This window comes from Amblyraja radiata, chromosome 25 (assembly GCF_010909765.2).
Source record: "Amblyraja radiata isolate CabotCenter1 chromosome 25, sAmbRad1.1.pri, whole genome shotgun sequence".
Lineage (NCBI taxonomy): Eukaryota > Metazoa > Chordata > Chondrichthyes > Rajiformes > Rajidae > Amblyraja > Amblyraja radiata.
The window spans coordinates 22,553,803-22,573,042 of NC_045980.1; the positions used below are offsets into that span (position 1 = coordinate 22,553,803).

General features: G+C 41.9%; 1 protein-coding gene across 1 annotated transcript in view; it reads left to right on the top strand.

Annotated features, from left to right (window-relative positions):
• The window catches only part of bcr (BCR activator of RhoGEF and GTPase), an 84,776-nt gene that overhangs the window by 19,820 nt on the left and 45,716 nt on the right, over positions 1-19,240 (top strand). The window contains exons 5-7 of the mRNA XM_033043410.1: positions 9,198-9,305; positions 11,701-11,761; positions 16,072-16,124. Of these exons, the coding sequence (XP_032899301.1) occupies positions 9,198-9,305; positions 11,701-11,761; positions 16,072-16,124 (222 nt within the window). The remainder of the gene's footprint in view (positions 1-9,197; positions 9,306-11,700; positions 11,762-16,071; positions 16,125-19,240) is intronic.

Genomic DNA, 19,240 nt, shown 5'->3' on the forward strand with positions numbered 1-19,240 from the left:
GCGCTCCAAGCCCGCAGGTAGGCCACGAGGACGGATCGACGGGCAGCCCGGAGAAGAAGCTGCCTCACCGACCAGGTAGGGACCTAGAAATAAAGTTGAGACCTACCCCCCCACATTAAAAAGTCCATATCCCCAACAAACGAAAAACAGGACTCACTAAAAACTATTAAAAAAAACGAATTAAAACGGACGGCTGCTGGCTAGCAGCCGTTCACCAAGATGGCTCCTCCTTAATTGAATAAACACTTAGTGTTTATTCAATTAAATAAACCATTTTACCATGGACAGCTATTTATAACATGCAGATTGAATGAATCTATAAAGAGTATTTGAAATTTATGTTTTGAATCACAGTTGTAAGTAATGAGAGATTTAAGACGTATTGCAAATATTGTAGGAATTATGTTAATTATTGATCATGCATATTTTCCATTTCCGTAAAGAAAACTGTCAGGAAATATTGAAACATACACAGACAGTTGGGAGCTAGAATGTCCAGGCATAGTGCATCATTTCATATGTTCATTAAAGAAGCATATTATCCTGAATTGTGAGAGATTACAGAGCTGTGGATGCAGTGGGATCTGTCTGTCCTCATGCATGATTCACAATAAGTTATTGTGCAGGTATATCATGCAGTTAGAATGGTTAACATAGTGTTGTTGTTTATTGCTGGGGAATTGAATACAAAAGTAGGGAGTTCATGCTTCGGTTATCTAGTGAGACCACGTTTGGAGTCCTGGTCAGTGTTCGCACAGTTTAGTTTAGTTTATTGTCACGTGTACAGTGAGGTACAGTGAAAAGCTTTAAGCAACAATGTTAATAGAACATGAAATAGTACATCATAGGAACCAGACCCTTCTGCCCACCATGTCTGCACTGATCATGATGCCAATCTAAATAAATCCCATCTGCACATGGTTCGTACAGTTCTGTTCCCTGTCTGTTCATGTCTTTCTTATTGCTTGTATCTGCTTCCACCTACTCTCCTGTCAGCAATATCTAGTGGATCTCGCAAATCTTCTTTAAACTTTCCCCATCACCTCAAGTATTAGACATCTTGGGTAAAGACTCTTGACTATCGACCGCTGACTATCTATGTGTGCCTCTTAGAATTTTATAAACTTCTTTGAGATTGCACATCAACTTGTGACGCTCCTGAGATAACAATCAAAGTTAGTTCAAATTCTCCTTATAGCTAATGTATTTTAATCCAAGGGTGTATGCATTGGAAGCAGTATGGTTTATTGAACTGATACGTAAAATGGGTGGGTTATCTATCTTATGAGGAATGATTGCATGGACTAAGCTCATATTACAAAGTGCTGGACTAACTCAATGGGTCAGGCAGTGTCTGACCAGCTGAGTTACTTCAGCACTTTGTATTTTACTAAGGTTTCCAGCAACTGCAGTTCCTTGTGTCTCCTAGGCTCATATCAACTGGATTTTAGAAGAATGTGTTGAATGAAACATTAAGACCCTAAGGGGCCTTGACAAGGTGAATGTGGTGAGAATGTACCTATATATGCAGGGGTATTTGATATTCAGGAAGGATAGACAGAAAGGAAGAGGAGATGGGGTGTCATTACTGGTTAAAGTGGAGATTATTGCAATAGCAAGGAGAGACATTAGCTTGGAGGTTGTAGAATCGGTATGGGTAGAACTGCGAAATAGCCAAGGGCAGAAAACGCTTATTGGAGTTGTAGACGGACCACCAAGCAGCAGTAGGGAGGTTAGGGATAGCATCAAGCAGGAAATTAGGGATGCGTGTAGCAAAGGTACAGCAGTTATCATGGGTGACTTTAACCTACATATAGATTGGGCCAACCAAATTGGTAGCAGTGCTGAGGAGAAGGATTTCCTGGAATGCATACAGGATGTTTTTTTAAACCAACATGTAGAAGAACCGACTAGAGAACAGGCCATCCTAGACTGGATATTGTGTAATGAGGAAGGATTAGTTAGCGATCTTGTTGTGCAAAACCTCTTGGTCAACAGTGAGCATAATATGGTGGAATTCTGCATTAGTGTGGAAAGTGACACGGTTAATTCAGAGACTAGGTCCTGAACTTAAAGAAAGGAGACTCTGAAGATATGAGACGGGAATTGGCTAGGGTAGACTGGCAAATTATACTTAAGGGTTGACGGTGGATATGTATTGGGAAAGATTTAAAGACCGCATAGAAGAACTACAAAAATCCCTGTCCGGCAAAAAATTAAAACTGGGAAGGTGGCTCAACCGTGGCTAATGAGGGAAATCAAGGATAGTGTGAAATCCAAGGAAAATGCATATAACGGGTCTGTCCCAAACATTATGGAGGGCACTGTATATTGTAAATAACTGGGGTCCCAGCACCGAGCCTTGTTGCACCTCACTTGTCACTGCCTGCCATTCTGAAAAGGACCTGTTAATTCCTAATCTTTGCTTCCTGTCTGCTGACTAGTTCTCTATCGATGTCCATACCCTACCCGCTGCTTCCTCTGGCCAGTTTATTTGCATTAAGGTGTAAAAGGCATGCTCAATTAGGTTCAGATCAGGTGATTGACTTGGCCACTCATTTTTTAGCTTTGAAAAACTCCTTTGTTGCTTTAGCAGTATGTTTGGGATCATTGTCTTGCTGTAGAATGAACTGCCGGCCAATGAGTTTTGAGGCATTTGTTTGAACTTGAGCAGATATAGGATGTGTCTATACACTTCAGAATTCATTATGCTACTACCATCAGCAGTGGTATCATCAATGAAGATAAGTGAGCCAGTACCTTCAGCAGCCATACATGCCCAGGCCATAACACCCCCACTGCTGTTTCACAGATGAGGTGGTATGCTTTGGATCTTGGGCAGTTCCTTCTCTCCTCCATACTTTGCTCTAGCCATCACTCTGATATAAGTGAATCTTCATCTCATCTGCACACAAGATCTTTGTCCAGAACTGTGGTTGCTATTTTAGTACTTCCTGGCAAAGTTATGGTAAGCCTAAGGTTTGGCTGATGTCTCTAACAGTTTTATTCTTGTTTCTCACTCTCATTATGGCTTCTTTGACTTTCATTGGCATATCTTTGGTCCTCGTGTTGATAAACAGCAATAAAAGTTTCCAAAGGTGATGGAAAGACTGGAGGAAAGACTCGGTGCTGAGATCTCTCTTATACCTGCATTAAGGAGGCAATTAAACACAACTGAGCAATCACAAACGCCTGTGAAGCCATGTGTCCCGAACATGATGCCCTGAAATGGGGGGGACTATGTATAAACACAGCTGTAATTTCTACATGGTGAAACCAAAATGTATAAAAGTGGCCTTTAATAAAATCTGACCTGAAACACTAGCAGAATCAACGATCATATTAATACTTAAAAAAGATAAAAATATAGAAGAACCAGGTTCATATAGAGCTATTGCTTTGTTAAATACGGATCAAAAAATAATAGCGAAAACACTAGCCAGTAGACTAAGCAGGTATGTTAGTAGACTAATAAATGAGGATCAAACAGGATTTATACCTAAGAGACATTCATTCAATAACCTGAGACGTTTGCTTAACATAATGCACTCACATAAATCTCACGACCAAGAGTTAGCTATCATCTCACTGGATGCAGAAAAAGCGTTTGATCAAGTAGACTGGGATTATATGATTAAAGTATTGCAAAAATTCCAATTGGGAGAGAACTTCATTGCATGGATAAAACTATTATATAACAAACCTACGGCTAGAATACTAACTAATAATATATTATCCTCGAAATTTGAACTATCAAGGGGCAATAGACAAGGTTGTTCATTATCTCCGCTGTTATTTGCTTTGGTAATTGAACCCCTTGCTGAAAAATTAAGAACACACCTGGATATTTACGGTTATAATACAAAATATTCAAATAACAAAATATCCCTATATGCCGATGATGTACTACTGTACATCACAAAACCACAAATTAGTATACCGAATATATTAAATTTAATTGAGGACTTTGGATCCTTTTCAGGATATAGAATAAATTGGAACAAAAGTGAAATTATGTCGATAAAACCAAAAGACTCAACACATCTCAGGAAATCCCCTTTAAAATAGCTACAGAAAAATTCAAATATTTGGGAATTGAAATTACTAGAAATTACCAGGATATGTTTAAAGCCAATTATAATCCCCTACTTAAGAAATTAAATAATTTGATTAAATTCTGGAAAACACTTCCGATGTCCTTAATAGGCAGAATAAACGCTATAAAAATGATTTTCTTACCACAAATTCTATACCTATTTCAATCAATACCTATATATCTCCCAAAAAAGTTTTTCAAAAAATTGGGCTCAGACATTACAAATTTCATATGGGATTATAAACCCCATAGAATACAAAGAACACACTCTTTTCGTTTAATAAACGAAAAGAGTGGGGGGGTCTAGCGCTCCCTAACTTTATGTATTATAATTGGGCAGTAAATATTAAAAATATGATTCACCTGCTGGACAATTCTGCCCAGCAGGCGGACTGGATTGTAATGGAAAAAGGGGATTGCTCCCCGAGTAATATAGGAGCGATTATCCTCTCACCAATAAATCTGAATAATAAAAATTATAATAAAAAACCAATTATACATAGCACAATTAGAACATGGAAACAAATAAAACAGAATCTAAAATTAAGAAACCTATCTCTCTCAATACCAATAGCCAATAACCCATCGTTTAAACCATCAATCATAGACAAATCATTTATACATTGGGAAAGAATGGGAATCAAAATGCTCGAAGATCTGTATGAAGTGGGAAAATTACTATCATTTCAACAACTACAACTGAAATATAATTTGAAAAATAACCAATATTTTAAATATCTTCAAATTTGTGATTATTTGAAAAAATACACAAAAGACTATCATAATATGCCTTCCGACTTACTGGATGAAGCAATGAAGACAAAGATATAATCAGCTAACTTAATATCGTACTTATATAATATCATTTTAAACATAGAAATACCCACAACAGATGGAATTAGAAGAGACTGGGAACAAGAATTAGCTATAAAAATTTCAAAAGAGAGCTGGGATAAACATTTACTACAGGTGCATAAATGCTCGATCAATGTACGACATACGCTTATCCAATTCAAAACATTACATAGACTATACTATTCAAAAACTAAATTAAATAAAATCTTTCCTAATGTTTCACCAATCTGTGATAAATGTCTGTGTCAAGAAGCTACCATAGCGCACTCTTTTGTTTTTTGTACAAAAATCCAAAAATTCTGGCATGGAATATTTGATATTTTTTCAAAATTAATTAAAATAAAACTGGTACCAAAACCAGAATGGATCATTTTTGGGATATCGGAAGGTATCCCTGAATTAAACGTGTATCAGAAGAATTTACTCAATTACGGGCTAATAATGAGAAAAAAGCTCATACTTAAATTCTGGAAAAATGCGCCCACACCAACAATAAAAATGTGGATATCAAATATGTTTGAAACATTACATCTGGAAGAGATGAGATTCCTCTTAGCAGATAAAGCAAACCAATTCCAAAAGACGTGGTCTACGTTTATGGACCTATTACAAGCATGAGGTGCAATAGTAATTTTAAAAATAAATAAATAAATAAATGGTATCAGGACCTGGCATTGGGAGATAAAACAACAAAAACAGACTTGGTTGGTAGTCTTTCTGCGGAGTTTAATGTTATAATAGAGCGATTGTCCTTACTTTCTTTTTCTTTCTTTTCTAGGGTCTACTTTCTTACTTTACTTCCTTCTCTAACTTCTTTTCTAAGGGGCTTTCTTTTCCCAACACTCTCCTGCACTTCACAACTCTTGCGCACCTTCTTTACTTTCCTTACTTCTATCTTTTTCTTAAAGCTTTAAAAAAAAAAAAAATGAAGCGGTACAAAAAATGTATTAAGATATATGTGTTGTGTGTTATTGTAATTTACCGTACTTCTAATAAAAAATAAAAAAATAAAAAATAAAATCTGACAATGTGCACTTTAACTGCATGTGATTTTTATCTATTATAAATCTCAAAGCGTGGAGTACAGAGGCAAATAAATAAATAATTTGTTCAATAAGTTTTAACTGACTATGCCTTATTGGTACTTGTCATTCTCAGGTTATTGAGGCCTTGTTTTAAGTAAACCAATAGGGTCGTTGACATGACAGTAAATGATCAAATTCAAATCATGTTCTACCCTTTTTTTTAATGTCTGTACATTGTGCCAGCGAATACCCTCAAACTTGACACATTGTCTTCAGAGGTTTTAAAGAATGAACAGAAATGGAAATTTGCAGAAGCAGCATCAAACCTGATGGTTCAGTGTATCGTGTGCATTAATGTTGTGTCTTTCCCCATTTCATTAGAGTCATCTATCTCAAGTGGTGTTTGGAGTGGGCAGTGGAGCATATCAATCTGTTGTGCCTCTGTAATAGAACATAATACAAGAACATAATAACTACAAATAATAAAGATACATTAAAAATAAAATGTTTATAGTGTACAACTTAATATCTTTCCTATAGCAGGGTGACCAAAACTGACCACAATACTCCAAATGTGATCTCACCAATGTCTTGTACAACTGTAACATAACATCCCAACTTCTGTACTCAATACCCTGAGCCGAGAGCTTTCTTGACCACCCGATCTACCCGTGACATCACTTTCAAGGAACTATGTGTCTGCACTCCTGGAACCCTCTGCTCTACAACACTTCCCAGAGTCCTGCCAATCACTGTGAAGATCCTGCCCAGGTTCAACTTCCCAAAAGACACCTTGCACTTTTCTGCATTAGGCTCCTTTAACCATTCCTCAGCCCACTTGCCCGACTGATCAAGATCCCACTGTAATTTTTGATAACTGTATAACCATATACAAATCTAAAGATCTCTGAAGTGGCTAGCATGATGCTTGCCTTCATCAATAGGAGCCGATTATAAGAACAGGGAGATCTCTGAGTAAAATTATAAAATTTTGTTCAGGTCACAGCTGGAATATTGTATTATATGGAACCCACTCGGCCTCTTAGGTTCAATTAGAATAAATCCAGCCTATCCAATCTTTCCTTATAACTACAGCCCTCCACTCCAAGCAACATCCTGGTGAATCTCTTCTGCACTCTATTGCTACCACTTCCTGTAGGGTAGTGACCAGAATTGTACACAATACTCAAGTGCAGTCCAACTAAAGATTATATAGCTGTAATATGACACCCACATTTATACTCAATGACTTGACTTACGAAGGTATGAGTACCAGATGTCCTTTTCAGTAAACTATCCACCTGTGTCACCACATTGAGGAAGCAACGGATTTGCACTCTCTGCACATCGACACTTAAACCTAGCTCCTCTGGTTCTTAATTCCCCAACTCTGGATAAAAGACTCTGTGCATTCACCCTTTCTATTCCCTTCATGACTTCATGTAACTCTATAAGATTACCCCATATCTCATATGCTCTGCAAGTCCTGGCCTACCAAACCTTCCCCTGACAACAGTTAATTTCATAAGTGATAGGAGAAGAATTAGGCCATTCGGCCCATCAAGTCTACTCCACCATTCAATCATGACTGATTTATTTTTCTCAATCTTAACCCCATTCTCCTGTCTTCTCCCCATAACCCCTGACACCTGCACTAATCAAAAATCTATCTATCTCTGCCTTAAAAATATCCATTGATTTGGCCTCCACAGCCTTCTGTGGCAATTAATTCCACAGACTCACCACCCACTGCCTAAAGAACTTCCACCTCATCTTCCTTCCTAAAGAAACATCCTTTAATTTTGAGGCTATGATCTCTGGTCCTAGACTCTCCCGCTAGTGGAAACATCCCCTCCACATCCACTCTATCCAGGTCTTTCACTATTCGGATCATTCTTGTAAACCTCCTCTAGACCCTCTGCAGTGCCAGCACATCCTTCCTCAGATATGAGGCCCAGAATTGCTCACAATTCTCCAAATGCAGTCTGACCAACTCCTTCTAGAGCCTCAGCATTACGTCCCTGTTTTTGTATTCTAGTCCTCTCAAAATAAATGCTGGCATTTCGATTCCCTTACTACCGATTACATGCTCACAAATCTTTTCTGATACTAGGGTGACCAAAATTGAACACTTAACTTAAACTGAAAAACTTACCATGAATGAAGTTTAATGCCTCACATGGAAAAAAGTAATACTTTTTATCCTTGCAGGACGAGTGTTGTGGTAGATTTGTTAATGTGTTCCATTTCCTCTGCCTTCATTTACTTGCCTGTGTATATTTTTTTTGTATTTTTCTGTTGCCCACTCTAATATAGTCTTGATTGAACGTAACACACATATGAAACATCTGTTTTTATTGTGGTTGATTTGTTCTAGTGTGGAACATGGGAAATTATTATCATGTAACCTGGAAAATTTGAAAATAATTTAAATTCTGTGAACATGTTGATCCTGTGCATGATTTATTCCTCATGATTTTATACACCCATATAAGATTACCCCTCATCCTCCTGTACTCCAAGCATGTTCATACCCCACCACCCCATCCCCCTTAAAAGGTTTATATCGCTATCAAACCAATCAAAGACCCAATTTTTAATTATTTTCAAGAGGATGCAATATTTCAAATGGATGTGGCTAGATCTATAACAATAACTTGTTGAATAATGAGTTATTTGGTAATCATCACCCCAGGTGACAATTAGTCTAGTACTAAACACTTTGATTTTCACTGCTTTGACCAGGTGGGCAATAATAATCATTTCGACGATTTCAATAATGAATTCAGAAATCCACAGAAGGATGTCATCATCCGCCCCTCTCCAGCGATGACCAATGCTGTATTGCTGGAGATTTCATCTTTTGGGGGGAAAAAAACTAAGCTGATTAATTTAGATCAACATAAAAAAATCACATTTCTCTTTCTGAGAGACTTCCCTCTGTGTTCTCAGGCAACATTCCTCTACTAATACCAAGACGGGTAACAGTTCATTCATTCACCTTTTCCATCTGTGGGATTGTGTTCATAATCTAAATATAGTATCTAAATATACTTTAGCCACCACATTTCCCAACAGAGCAGAAGTAATTTATTTCAAAAGCGATCCATTGATCGGCAAGTGTTTTGAAATGTCAATAATTACATTACATTCTATTTTCTGACTGGCACATTGTGAAAGCAAAAGCAGCTGATTTATTAATTATTGCTTATTTATTGCAGGCCAGCCAGCTTGGCGTGTATCGAGCTTTTGTCGATAACTACGAAGTCGCCGTAGAGACAGCAGAAAAATGCTGTCAAGCTAACACACAATTTTCTGAAATATCAGAGGTATTTCAACTAATTACTTGATAAATATACAAATGAAACTATGTACACATGCAAATAAAGTTGTTTCTTGAGATGAGAGTAAAATGTTTAGCACAGAATTAAATGGTTGTCTTTCTCATCTTTACAAGTCCTTTAGAAAAGCAGTCTATAACATTAACCTCACAGCCTTCTCACTATCAAATACTCACACAATATGATCGACTTGATATGATTGATTCTATAGTCAGTGATCAGAATAGGCCGGAGCACGGCAGGGAGTGAAGAAGGACTATTGGATTGAAGCGTACTCATTTTAAAGCAAGAGGTTTGACAGATAAGGCGGATGGACTCAGGGCATGGATATTGTAATTGCTTGCCACTTTAATTCTCTCTTCTATTCTGACTTTAGTTATATTAGTTTAGAGATACCGAGTGGAAGCGGGTTGTTTGGCTCACCGAGTACGTGCCGACCAACGATCACCCATACACTAGTTCTATCCTAGACACTTGGGACAATTTACAGAGGACAATGAATGTTCAAACCTGCATGTATTTGGAATGTGGGAGGAGCACCAGGAGAAAACCCACATGGTCACAGGGAGAACACTCAAACTCAGCACAGACAGCATCTGTAGTCAGGATCACACCCAGGTCTCTGGCGCTGTAAGTCAGCAACTTTACTGCTGCGCCACTGTGCCACCTCAAGACTTCTCTGTCTACAGGCGACGATGTTACGCCTACAATGCCCAATGTAAACTCAAGGAACTTTGCATACAAGCATGTTACAATTCTCAGAACAATACTGAATTCAACAACTTTAAATAACCGTCCCTTTTCCCCTCTCCACAGATGTGGAGGTAAGTTTTTTTTGTCACTTCTATCTCCAAATTTTAAATTAATAATCCTGACCAATTTGGTCAATATCCTATTACAGAACATTCCCTCTGTAATCTCCAACCATATCCCTTTGCAGCTGAGACATGTTTTCTCATTTTTCCACTTTTGGTGAAGGACCCTTGAGCTAAAATATTGAATGTTTCTCTCTCCACCTTGGGTACTGTCTGTGTGCACATTCTTCCTGTGACCATGTGGGTTTCGTCTGGGTGTTCCAGTTTTCTCCCACATCCCAAAGGTGTGCGGTTTATAGGTTAATTGACCTCTGTAAATTGTCTCTAGTGTGTGTATAGGGAGTAGATGTGAAAGTGGGATAACATAGAATTAGTACTTCAAGGACCCAAGTAGTCTTCGTTTAGAGATGCAGCATGGAAAAAAGCCCTTTGGCCCACTGAGTCCACACTGACAATTGATCACCCGTTTGCACAAATTCTCATCCACTCCCGACAGACTTGGGGCAATTTTTATAGAGGTCTCCAAATCTGCATGTTTTTGGGATGTGGGAGGAAACCAGAGCACCCAGAGGAAACCTCATTCACATGGAAAACATGAAAACTCCACACAAATGAGGTCAGGATCAAACTTGGACCTCTGTTGTGAGGCCACAGCTCTACCAGCTACGCAACTGTTCTGCCCCCTGACGTGCCCTCTTCTGCACTGCCGAGACCAAGTGCTAGACTAGGCGACCAATTTATAGTGCTGTCCGAAATGGCCATCTCAAGCTCCCAGTTGTCTTGCCATTTCAACTCCCTTTCTCTTCCCACACCATTCTGTTTATCCTCAGCCTTCTCCACTGGGAGGATAAGGCCTAACGCAAACTAGAGATTCTGCCCGGTTTGTAGAGCCCATTTACTTCCCACCATCCAGCCCCGCATCACCCATTTTCATCCTTCTCCTTCCTGGTTGCAACCACCTTCTACCCATATAATTTCAGCCACTGGATTTCTTTCCCTGTCTGGTTCTCTCTGCCCTTCATTGCTCCCATTGTCATCTTCCTTACTTATCAGCTTCCATCACTGGCAAGCCTTTGTGTTCCTGCTTATCACCCTCTAGCTCTGCATCCACATGCTGCCTCTACCCACCAGCTCCATCAACGTTGCTATTACCTACTGGCCCGCCTCAACCTCAACCTCCCTCCTCTCCTCTTCAGACTGGCCATCTTCCCTCTCCACTGTCCTGATTCAGAGTTTAGTTTATAGATACAGTGTGGAAACGTCCACGACGACCATCAATCACCCATTCACTAGTGCTATGTTATCCTGCTTTTGCTTATTACCTACTTGGGGCAATTTACGGAGGCTAATTAACCTACAAACCTGCATGTCTTTGGAATGTCAGAGGAAACCGATGCAGACACAGGGAGAATGTTCAAACTCCACAGACAGCACCCAGATTTCAGCATTTGTAGTCTCTTGTGTCCCCACTGTTAATGCTTACATTTGGAGTTGTCATTGTTCAAGTATCAACCCTCTACATGTTCACAGGTGTGACCCATTTAATGTGGCCTTACTTTTTATTTCAGAATTTAAAGATCAGGAATACAAAAGACGTAAAAGATCAGAACACAAAGAACTCTCTCGAAGGTAGGACATTCCTGATTGTCAAAGAAGAACAAGTGAAAGTTTTCACTACTTTGAAAGTGACATCACACTTGATTTTTTTGCTTTGGAAGCATCCGGGAATCTATCAGTTCCCTTGTCTTTTAAAACTCCAATAGAGAAGGTAGACAGAAATGCTGGAGAAACTCAGCGGGTGAGGCAGCACCTATGGAGCAAAGGAAATAGGCAACGTTTCGGGTTGAGACCCTTTAGACTGATGTGAGGGGGGGGGGGGGAAGAAGAAAGGAAGAGGCAGAGACAATGGGCTGAGGGAGAGCTAAGAAGGGGAGCAGAAAGCAGGGACTACCTGAAATTAGAGAAGTCAATGTTCATACCGCTGGGGTGCAAACTGTCCAAGCAAAATATGAGGTGCTGCTCCTCCAATTTACGTTGGTCCTCACTCTGGCCATGGATGAGGCCCAGGACAGAAAGGTCATATTCGGAATGGGAGAGGGAGTTGAAGTGCTGAGCCACCGGGAGATCAGGTAGGTTAATGCAAATCAAGCGGAGGTGTTGCGCGAAGCGATCGCCAAGCCTATGCTTGGTCTCACCGATGTAGAGCAGCTGATACCTAGAGCAGCAGATGCAATAGATGAGGTTGGAGGACGTGCGGGTGAACCTCTGCCGCACTTGGAAAGACTGCTTGGGTTCTTGAATGGAGTCAAGGGGGGAGGTAAAGCGATAGGTGTAGCATTTCCTGCGGTTGCAAGGGAAAGTGCCAGGAGAGGGGGTGGTTTGGGTGGGAAGGGACGAATTGACCAGGGAGTTACGGAGGAAGCGGAGCGGTCTCTGTGGAAAGCAGACAGGGGAGGAGATGGGAAGATGTGGCCAGTGGTGGGATCCTGTTGGAGGTGGCAAAATGTTGGAGGATTATTTGTTGTATGTGATGGCTGGTAGGGTGGAAGGTGAGGACAAGGGGGACTCTACCCTTGTTACGAGTGGGAGGGGATGAGGAGTGAGAGCAGAGTCACGGGGTATAGAAGAGACCCTGGTGAGAGCCTCGTCTATAGTAGAAGAGGGGAACCACCGTTCCCTGAAGAATGAGGACATCTCTGATGCCCTGGTGTGGAACATCTAATCCTGGCACTTTCCCTTACCGCCTTTTCATAAATGATGGTACAACATTAGCCACCATGCAGAACTTGTGGCTGAAGAAGCTGCAAATATCTGTGCAAGAGCACTTGCATTTAGAGTCATACTGCATGAAAACAGGCCCTTGGGCCCAACTCATTCATGCCTACCAAGATGCCCCAGCTAAACTAGTCCCTGTTGCTCATGTTTGGTCCATATCCCTCTCAACCTTTCTTATGCTGTCCGAGCTTAAATGCTATAATAGTACTTGCCTCAACTACCTCCTCTGGCTGCTCATTTCAGATACCTTCTAAGTGAAAAAGTTTCTCATCCGGTTCCGATTAAATATTACCTTGAATAAAAGATTCTGTGCATTCACCCTATCTATACCCCTCATGATTTTACACCTCTATGAGATCAATCTATGAGTTCAGGCCCTTGAGTCCTGTCAATATCCTCATGAATCTTCTCTGTATTCTTACCAGCTTAATGCCTTATTTCAGAAAGCAGGGTGACCAGTACGAAACACAATACAGGTGCACAACCTTTTATCCGAAAGCCTTGGGACCAGACACTTTTCGTAATTTGGATTTTTTCGGCCTTCGGAATGGAAGATTTTTAACGTAGATTTTAACGGCTGGCTCAGTGGTAGAATGCTCGGCTCATATCCGCAAGGTCGCGAGTTTGCGCCTCGATCCCGGCAGTTACTCGGTCGCGAGTTTGAGTCTTCAATGTAGTTTTTTCTTGCAGAATAAATGTTTGTATGAAATGCAGCGTGTTGAATGAATTCCTGAATTTGTAAATGTGACCGCAGCATTGAATCACCTCTCGCACTCATGTCACCCTAGCGGGGCTACATGCCCTTAGGCGGCCTAGCTCGGGGATTCTTGAATCCCCGAGCTAGGTCGCGAGTTTGCGCCTCAATCCCGGCAGTTACTCGGTCGCAGCAGCAAGTTTGAGTCTTCAATGTAGTTTTTTCTTGCAGAATAAATGTTTGTATGAAATGCAGTGTAGGAGAGGTGTACTGACTGTGGGCAGAACTTTGGAAGTGATTGCCCACCAGTCTCAAAAGCCGCTGTGTCTCCCTGTCCCTGGGATAGCAGGGGGCGATCAAATAGCACAATACCCCCTCCCCCTCCAACTCCAGAGGAATCCGCTCCCCGATGGGCCGCTACGGCGACAAGTGGCAGTTCGCCCACAGCCCGAGCTGCGCCACCCCAAGAACAAGACGTACCTTGCACATCATCAGCTTCTGCCCCTACGGGGAGCGTGTTCCTCTGGAGTTGGAGCGGGGCTGGGCTGGAGTTGCTGATCTGGGATCTCCGTGCTTGCAGTGGGCCTGGGGGTCGGTGTCCCGATGAGGGGGCGCAGCTCGGGCTGTGGGCGAACTGCCACTTGTCGCTGTAGCGGCCCATCGGGGAGCGGCTTCTGGTGGTCCTGACGTCTCCGGCCAGTTTGCAGTTTTCCTCTGGAGTTGGAATGGGGCTGGGCTGCTGCTGGCTGTGGGTCTCTGGGATCTCCGTGCTTGCAGTGGACCTGGGGGTCGGTGTCCCGATGAGGGGGCGCAGCTCGGGGAACGGCTTCTGGTGATCCTGACGTCTCCGGCCAGTTTGCAGTTTTCCTCTGGAGTTGGAACGGGGCTGGGCTGCTGCTGGCTGTGGGTCTCTGGGATCTCCGTGCTTGCAGTGGGCCTGGGGGTCGGTGTCCCGTTGGTCCTGATGTCTCCGGTGACTGGCACTGACCTGCTGGCATCGTCGACGTGAAGACAGTGCAAAGCCCCCGCGCCGGTGCAATGGGCGGGGGGGGGGAGCTGGAGAGGGGAGGGAAGGGGTCACACACATGGCCCGGAAAGCAGAGGGGTGTAGGTGGGGTGAAACTGAAGGGAGCGACAATCTGCTGCTGCCTGCCCGCTGAGTTAAAAAGTTCCCACGCAAAACTCACGATACACTGTGTATCGTGAGTCTACCGTGGGAACTTTTTAACTCAGCGGGCAGGCAGCAGCAGATTGTCAATTATTAACCCTCCCGCGCAATATACCCTCACCTTCTCTTTTATGAATGGGGATTTAGTTCCCCTTTCTTCGAGGACCGACCGGAGGTTCCGCTGTCACCTCTGTGGGCCGCCCTCGGTGAACGTCTTCAAGGACCTTTCTTCAAGGACCGGAAAAATGTCCGCTATTCGGAGCTTTTCGTTATTTGGAACTTCGGATAAAAGGTTGTGCACCTGTACTACAAATGGGACAGCACCAAGATCTTGTACCACTGTAACATAATATCCTTCTCTTGTGTACCATTGTAGCCTGGAATACAGTTCATCACATCCTGTTGATTTATCCACTTTTAAGGCTGTTGAGACATCTCGGAACTCATAACTTTTGATGGGAATTTGTCAAGAATCACACGGTTACCCCTCATCCCACCCCCACTTCCCCCAAGTTGACACCCGAGCTAGTCCTATTACGATAACAGAATTTAAAAAACACTTGGATGGGTACATGGATAGGAAGGTTTAGAGGGATTTGGGCCTAATACAGACAAAACATGACTAGCTTAGATGGGGCATCATGGTTGGCATGGATGAGTTGGGCCAAAGATCCTGTTTCCATGCTGTTGGACTCTATTTTCCTGAGTTTGGCCCCTATCCCTTTGAATCTTTTCTTTCTCCGTACCTCCAAATATCTTTTAAACTTTGTAATTGGGCCTGCCCCAACCACTTCCTTGTTCCACATACCCACCACCCTCTGTGTGAGACACATACCCCTCAGTTCCCTTTTAAATCTATCTCCTCTCACCATAAACTTATGTTTTGTGGCTTTACTCCCCTACCCGAACCATTCACCTCATTTCTGCCTCTTATGATTATATATATTTTTGAATGGCTCTTATGCAAAAAATATTTAGCCTATCTACTTTCTCCTTGTAACTCAACCCCTACAGTCTTGGGTCCTGTTCTACCATGGCCCTACCATTTACGGTGTACTTCCTGCCCTGGTTTACTTTACCAAAACGCAACACTTCGGACTTGTCCGAGTTAAACCCCATCCACTATTCCATGGTCCATTTTCCCCGATGGTTGCTTTTCTGTATTTTTTATGAAATAATAAGCATAAAGTGAAGGAGAATATCGGCAGGTCCGGGAATTGAGAGAGAAGTTGTTTAAATGTTTCAGTATGAAATTGGAACCTTTGCTGTTGTTTATTACATTGTTGTTTTCTCTTTTTGCAGCTCTTCTATATAAGCCTGTTGACCGTGTCACCCGAAGCACACTTGTTCTCCATGTAAGTGAAGTATCGCCGTATAATAATTTGCCAACAGTAAAAACTTGGATATTCTTAATCATAGTTTTGAACCCTTTTGAAACTTTGTACACATTTAAAACACATGAATAGGAACACATGTAGAAAGATACCAAAGCCACAGAGTTGTTGCAGAAAGATGTAGTAAAAAGGTTGTACATTTTGTCAAAAAGAGAAAGGCCAGTGTAAGATTTAGAAGATGAAATCCGGCAGGGCCTTTGAATAATATAAAGCAAACAGGAAAGAACTCAAGCGGGCAGTTAGAAGAGTCAAAAGGGTCATGAATGTCATTGGCGAGGTTGTTTAAATAACATTTTGATTTTATATGTGTATTGTGGTGTCAAGGACGATACCGGCTTGACAATGACTATACCAATGGTAGGGTGATCTTGCGTGATGTTTATTTATAGACAAGAAGGCCCAGGTCCACGTGGGGGCAAACTCCCTCATCGTCTGTGGGATCTTCCAGATGGTGGCTAATGTTGTACCATAATTTGAGAAGGGCAGTAATGGCGGCACAATGGCTCAGCTGGTAGTGCTGCTGCCTAGCAGCGCCAGAGACCCTGGTTCGATCTGGCCCTGGGTGCTGTGTGTGTGTGTGTGTGTGTAATTTGTGACTGTGAGTTTCTTCCAGGTTCTCCGGTTCCTCCCATATCCTGCAGGTTGGCAGGTTTGTAGGTTAATTGGGGTGATATTGTAGAGCTCTATCAGTACATGAGGAGGATAGATGGAGTACATGGATGGAGTCATTTACCCAGAGTAGGGGAATCAAGAACAAGAGGACATGGGTTTAAGGTGAAAGATTTAATAGGAACCTGACAACTTTGTTCACAGGTATATGCAACAAGATACCAGAGGTGTAGTTGAAGCAGGTACATTCAAAAGACATTTCGACAGGTACACGGATAGGAAAGGCTTAGAGGGATATGGGCCAAGCGCGGGCAGGTGGAACAAGAGTAGATGAGGTATCTTCTTCAGCATGGGCAAGTTGGGCCGAATGGCCTGTTTCCATGCTGTATGACTCTCTTACCCTATAACTCGGAGCTTCTTTCCTGTCCATTCTTTCTGCCAGGTGGCTCATCCAGTTTTATTTTACTGCCAGAGCACATCAGAAGGCGCATCTTTCTTATCCATTTAAGATTTATATTCGGAGCACAGAAACAGACCCTTCAGCCCACAAAGTCCGTGCCTACCATCAACCATCTATTTACATTCAAATTTTACTCTTTCCACATTCCCATCAATTCATCCTAGATTTTAACATTACTGTAGGTCTAGAATCACATTTGGAATTGACTTGATAAGGATGGCATGCTTCCACTCCAGGAAGACTAAATGAACCAGACGTTTTTACAATATAGTTATTATTACTCGTGCATTTTTTTAACTTCCAATATGTTAATTGAATCGAAACCCCATCGCTAATCGGCTTGTAGGTCATGATTATGGATTGTTGATCCAGGCTTCTGTATCTGCAGTTGTGTAACTTAATTACAGTGCTGGCCATCCAGTTCTGTTGCTATAATTGTTAGAAGTAGAAAGCACGGAAACAGGCCCTTCAAGGTCATCAGGGATCTGTCTGTACTCATCCCTTTTCCCAGAATCGGCCGATAACATTCTGCAGTCCCCTAAATACTTCTCCAATTAAAGTACCATCCTCCTCAGACAGAACGTTCCAGATTTCAACCACTTTCAGTGAGAAACCTTTCCTCAGATCCCTCTTTCCTCTTTACTTGAAACTGTGCATTCTTGATTATCCATACCATACCCCTTTTCATGTTCTCACTTAACCTTCTGCCCTCCAAAGAAAATAATCCCAGTCTATCCAGTCTCACCTCAAGCCATCCCAGGCTACATCCCAGTAAAAAAACTAACTTCCGGAGGAGCTCTGAGGCACATGTGGAGAAAAGTGGCCAGATGACTTTCAGGTTGAGAACCTGCCTCAGACTTATGGAGTAAAAGGAGATCGCTGGTCGAAAGAAGTGAGAGGAAGGAGTGAGGCAAGAGCTAGCAAGTGATAGCCAGATGAAGCAGGTGGGGGAGCATCTCTTCTTATCTGGATCCACCTATCATTTACCAGCTCTTGCCCACCCCTTTATAGGCACATTTATAGCATAACGCAAAAATACAAATAAAGATACAATAATAGAATAATAATAATCAGTTATTACTTGATAATCAGGCTGTAATAGTGCAAGCCAATGTACATGGTGCAACATATACAAAGTCTATAGTAGTTGTTGCTGAGGTAGGGATATCGTTACATTTGTGCAGTGTGGTTCGTGAGCCTGATGGTTGTTGGGAAGAAACTGTTCGTGACTGTAGAGGTAACGGTTGTCAGGCTTCAGTACTTCTTCCGGTTGGTAGCAATGAGATGAGGGCATGGTCAGGATGATGTGAAGATTTGATGATATTAGCTGCCTTCTTCAAGCAGCAGTTCCTGTTGATCCCATTGATGGTGTTGATCTCAATAGCCATGATGGACCTGACAGTGTCCACCTCCTTCTGCAGACTTTCTGCAATCACCTCCATTGTTGGAGAATTGAGTTACTCAACTAAATTATGATGGAACCAGTCCCTATGCACCCCTGCTGTGCACCTGTAGAAGTTTGATAGTGTGTTCAGCGACCTGCTGAATCTCCTGGTGGATCTATGCTGGCATTAATTCTTTTCAGCAGCTCCCCATAACCATTAATTCCTTGATAATTCAAATATTTATCTATCTGCACTTTAAATTATCTAGCCTCCACCACCCTCGGGGGCAAAGACTTCCAGAGGTTCATTCATTCCCTGGAGCTGTGATTAAAAACTGAAAAATTGAAAGCGATCAGTAGATCAGGTTGAATCAATGGAGCAAGAAACAAAGTTAAATGTTCACATTGGAGACCTTTTATCAAAACACCATCTGTGGTTTAATTAATATCTTATAGTTGTACTGTAAACACCCTGCTACTATATTCTGTGCCTCCAGCTAATGAAGGCAGGCATCTCAGGTGCTTTATCATCCACCTTATCGACCTGTGCTGCTGCCTTCAAGGACTTGTAGAATGGGAACTCTCTTTCTCAGTCACTGCCTTTTTGTGCAAAGTACATCATCT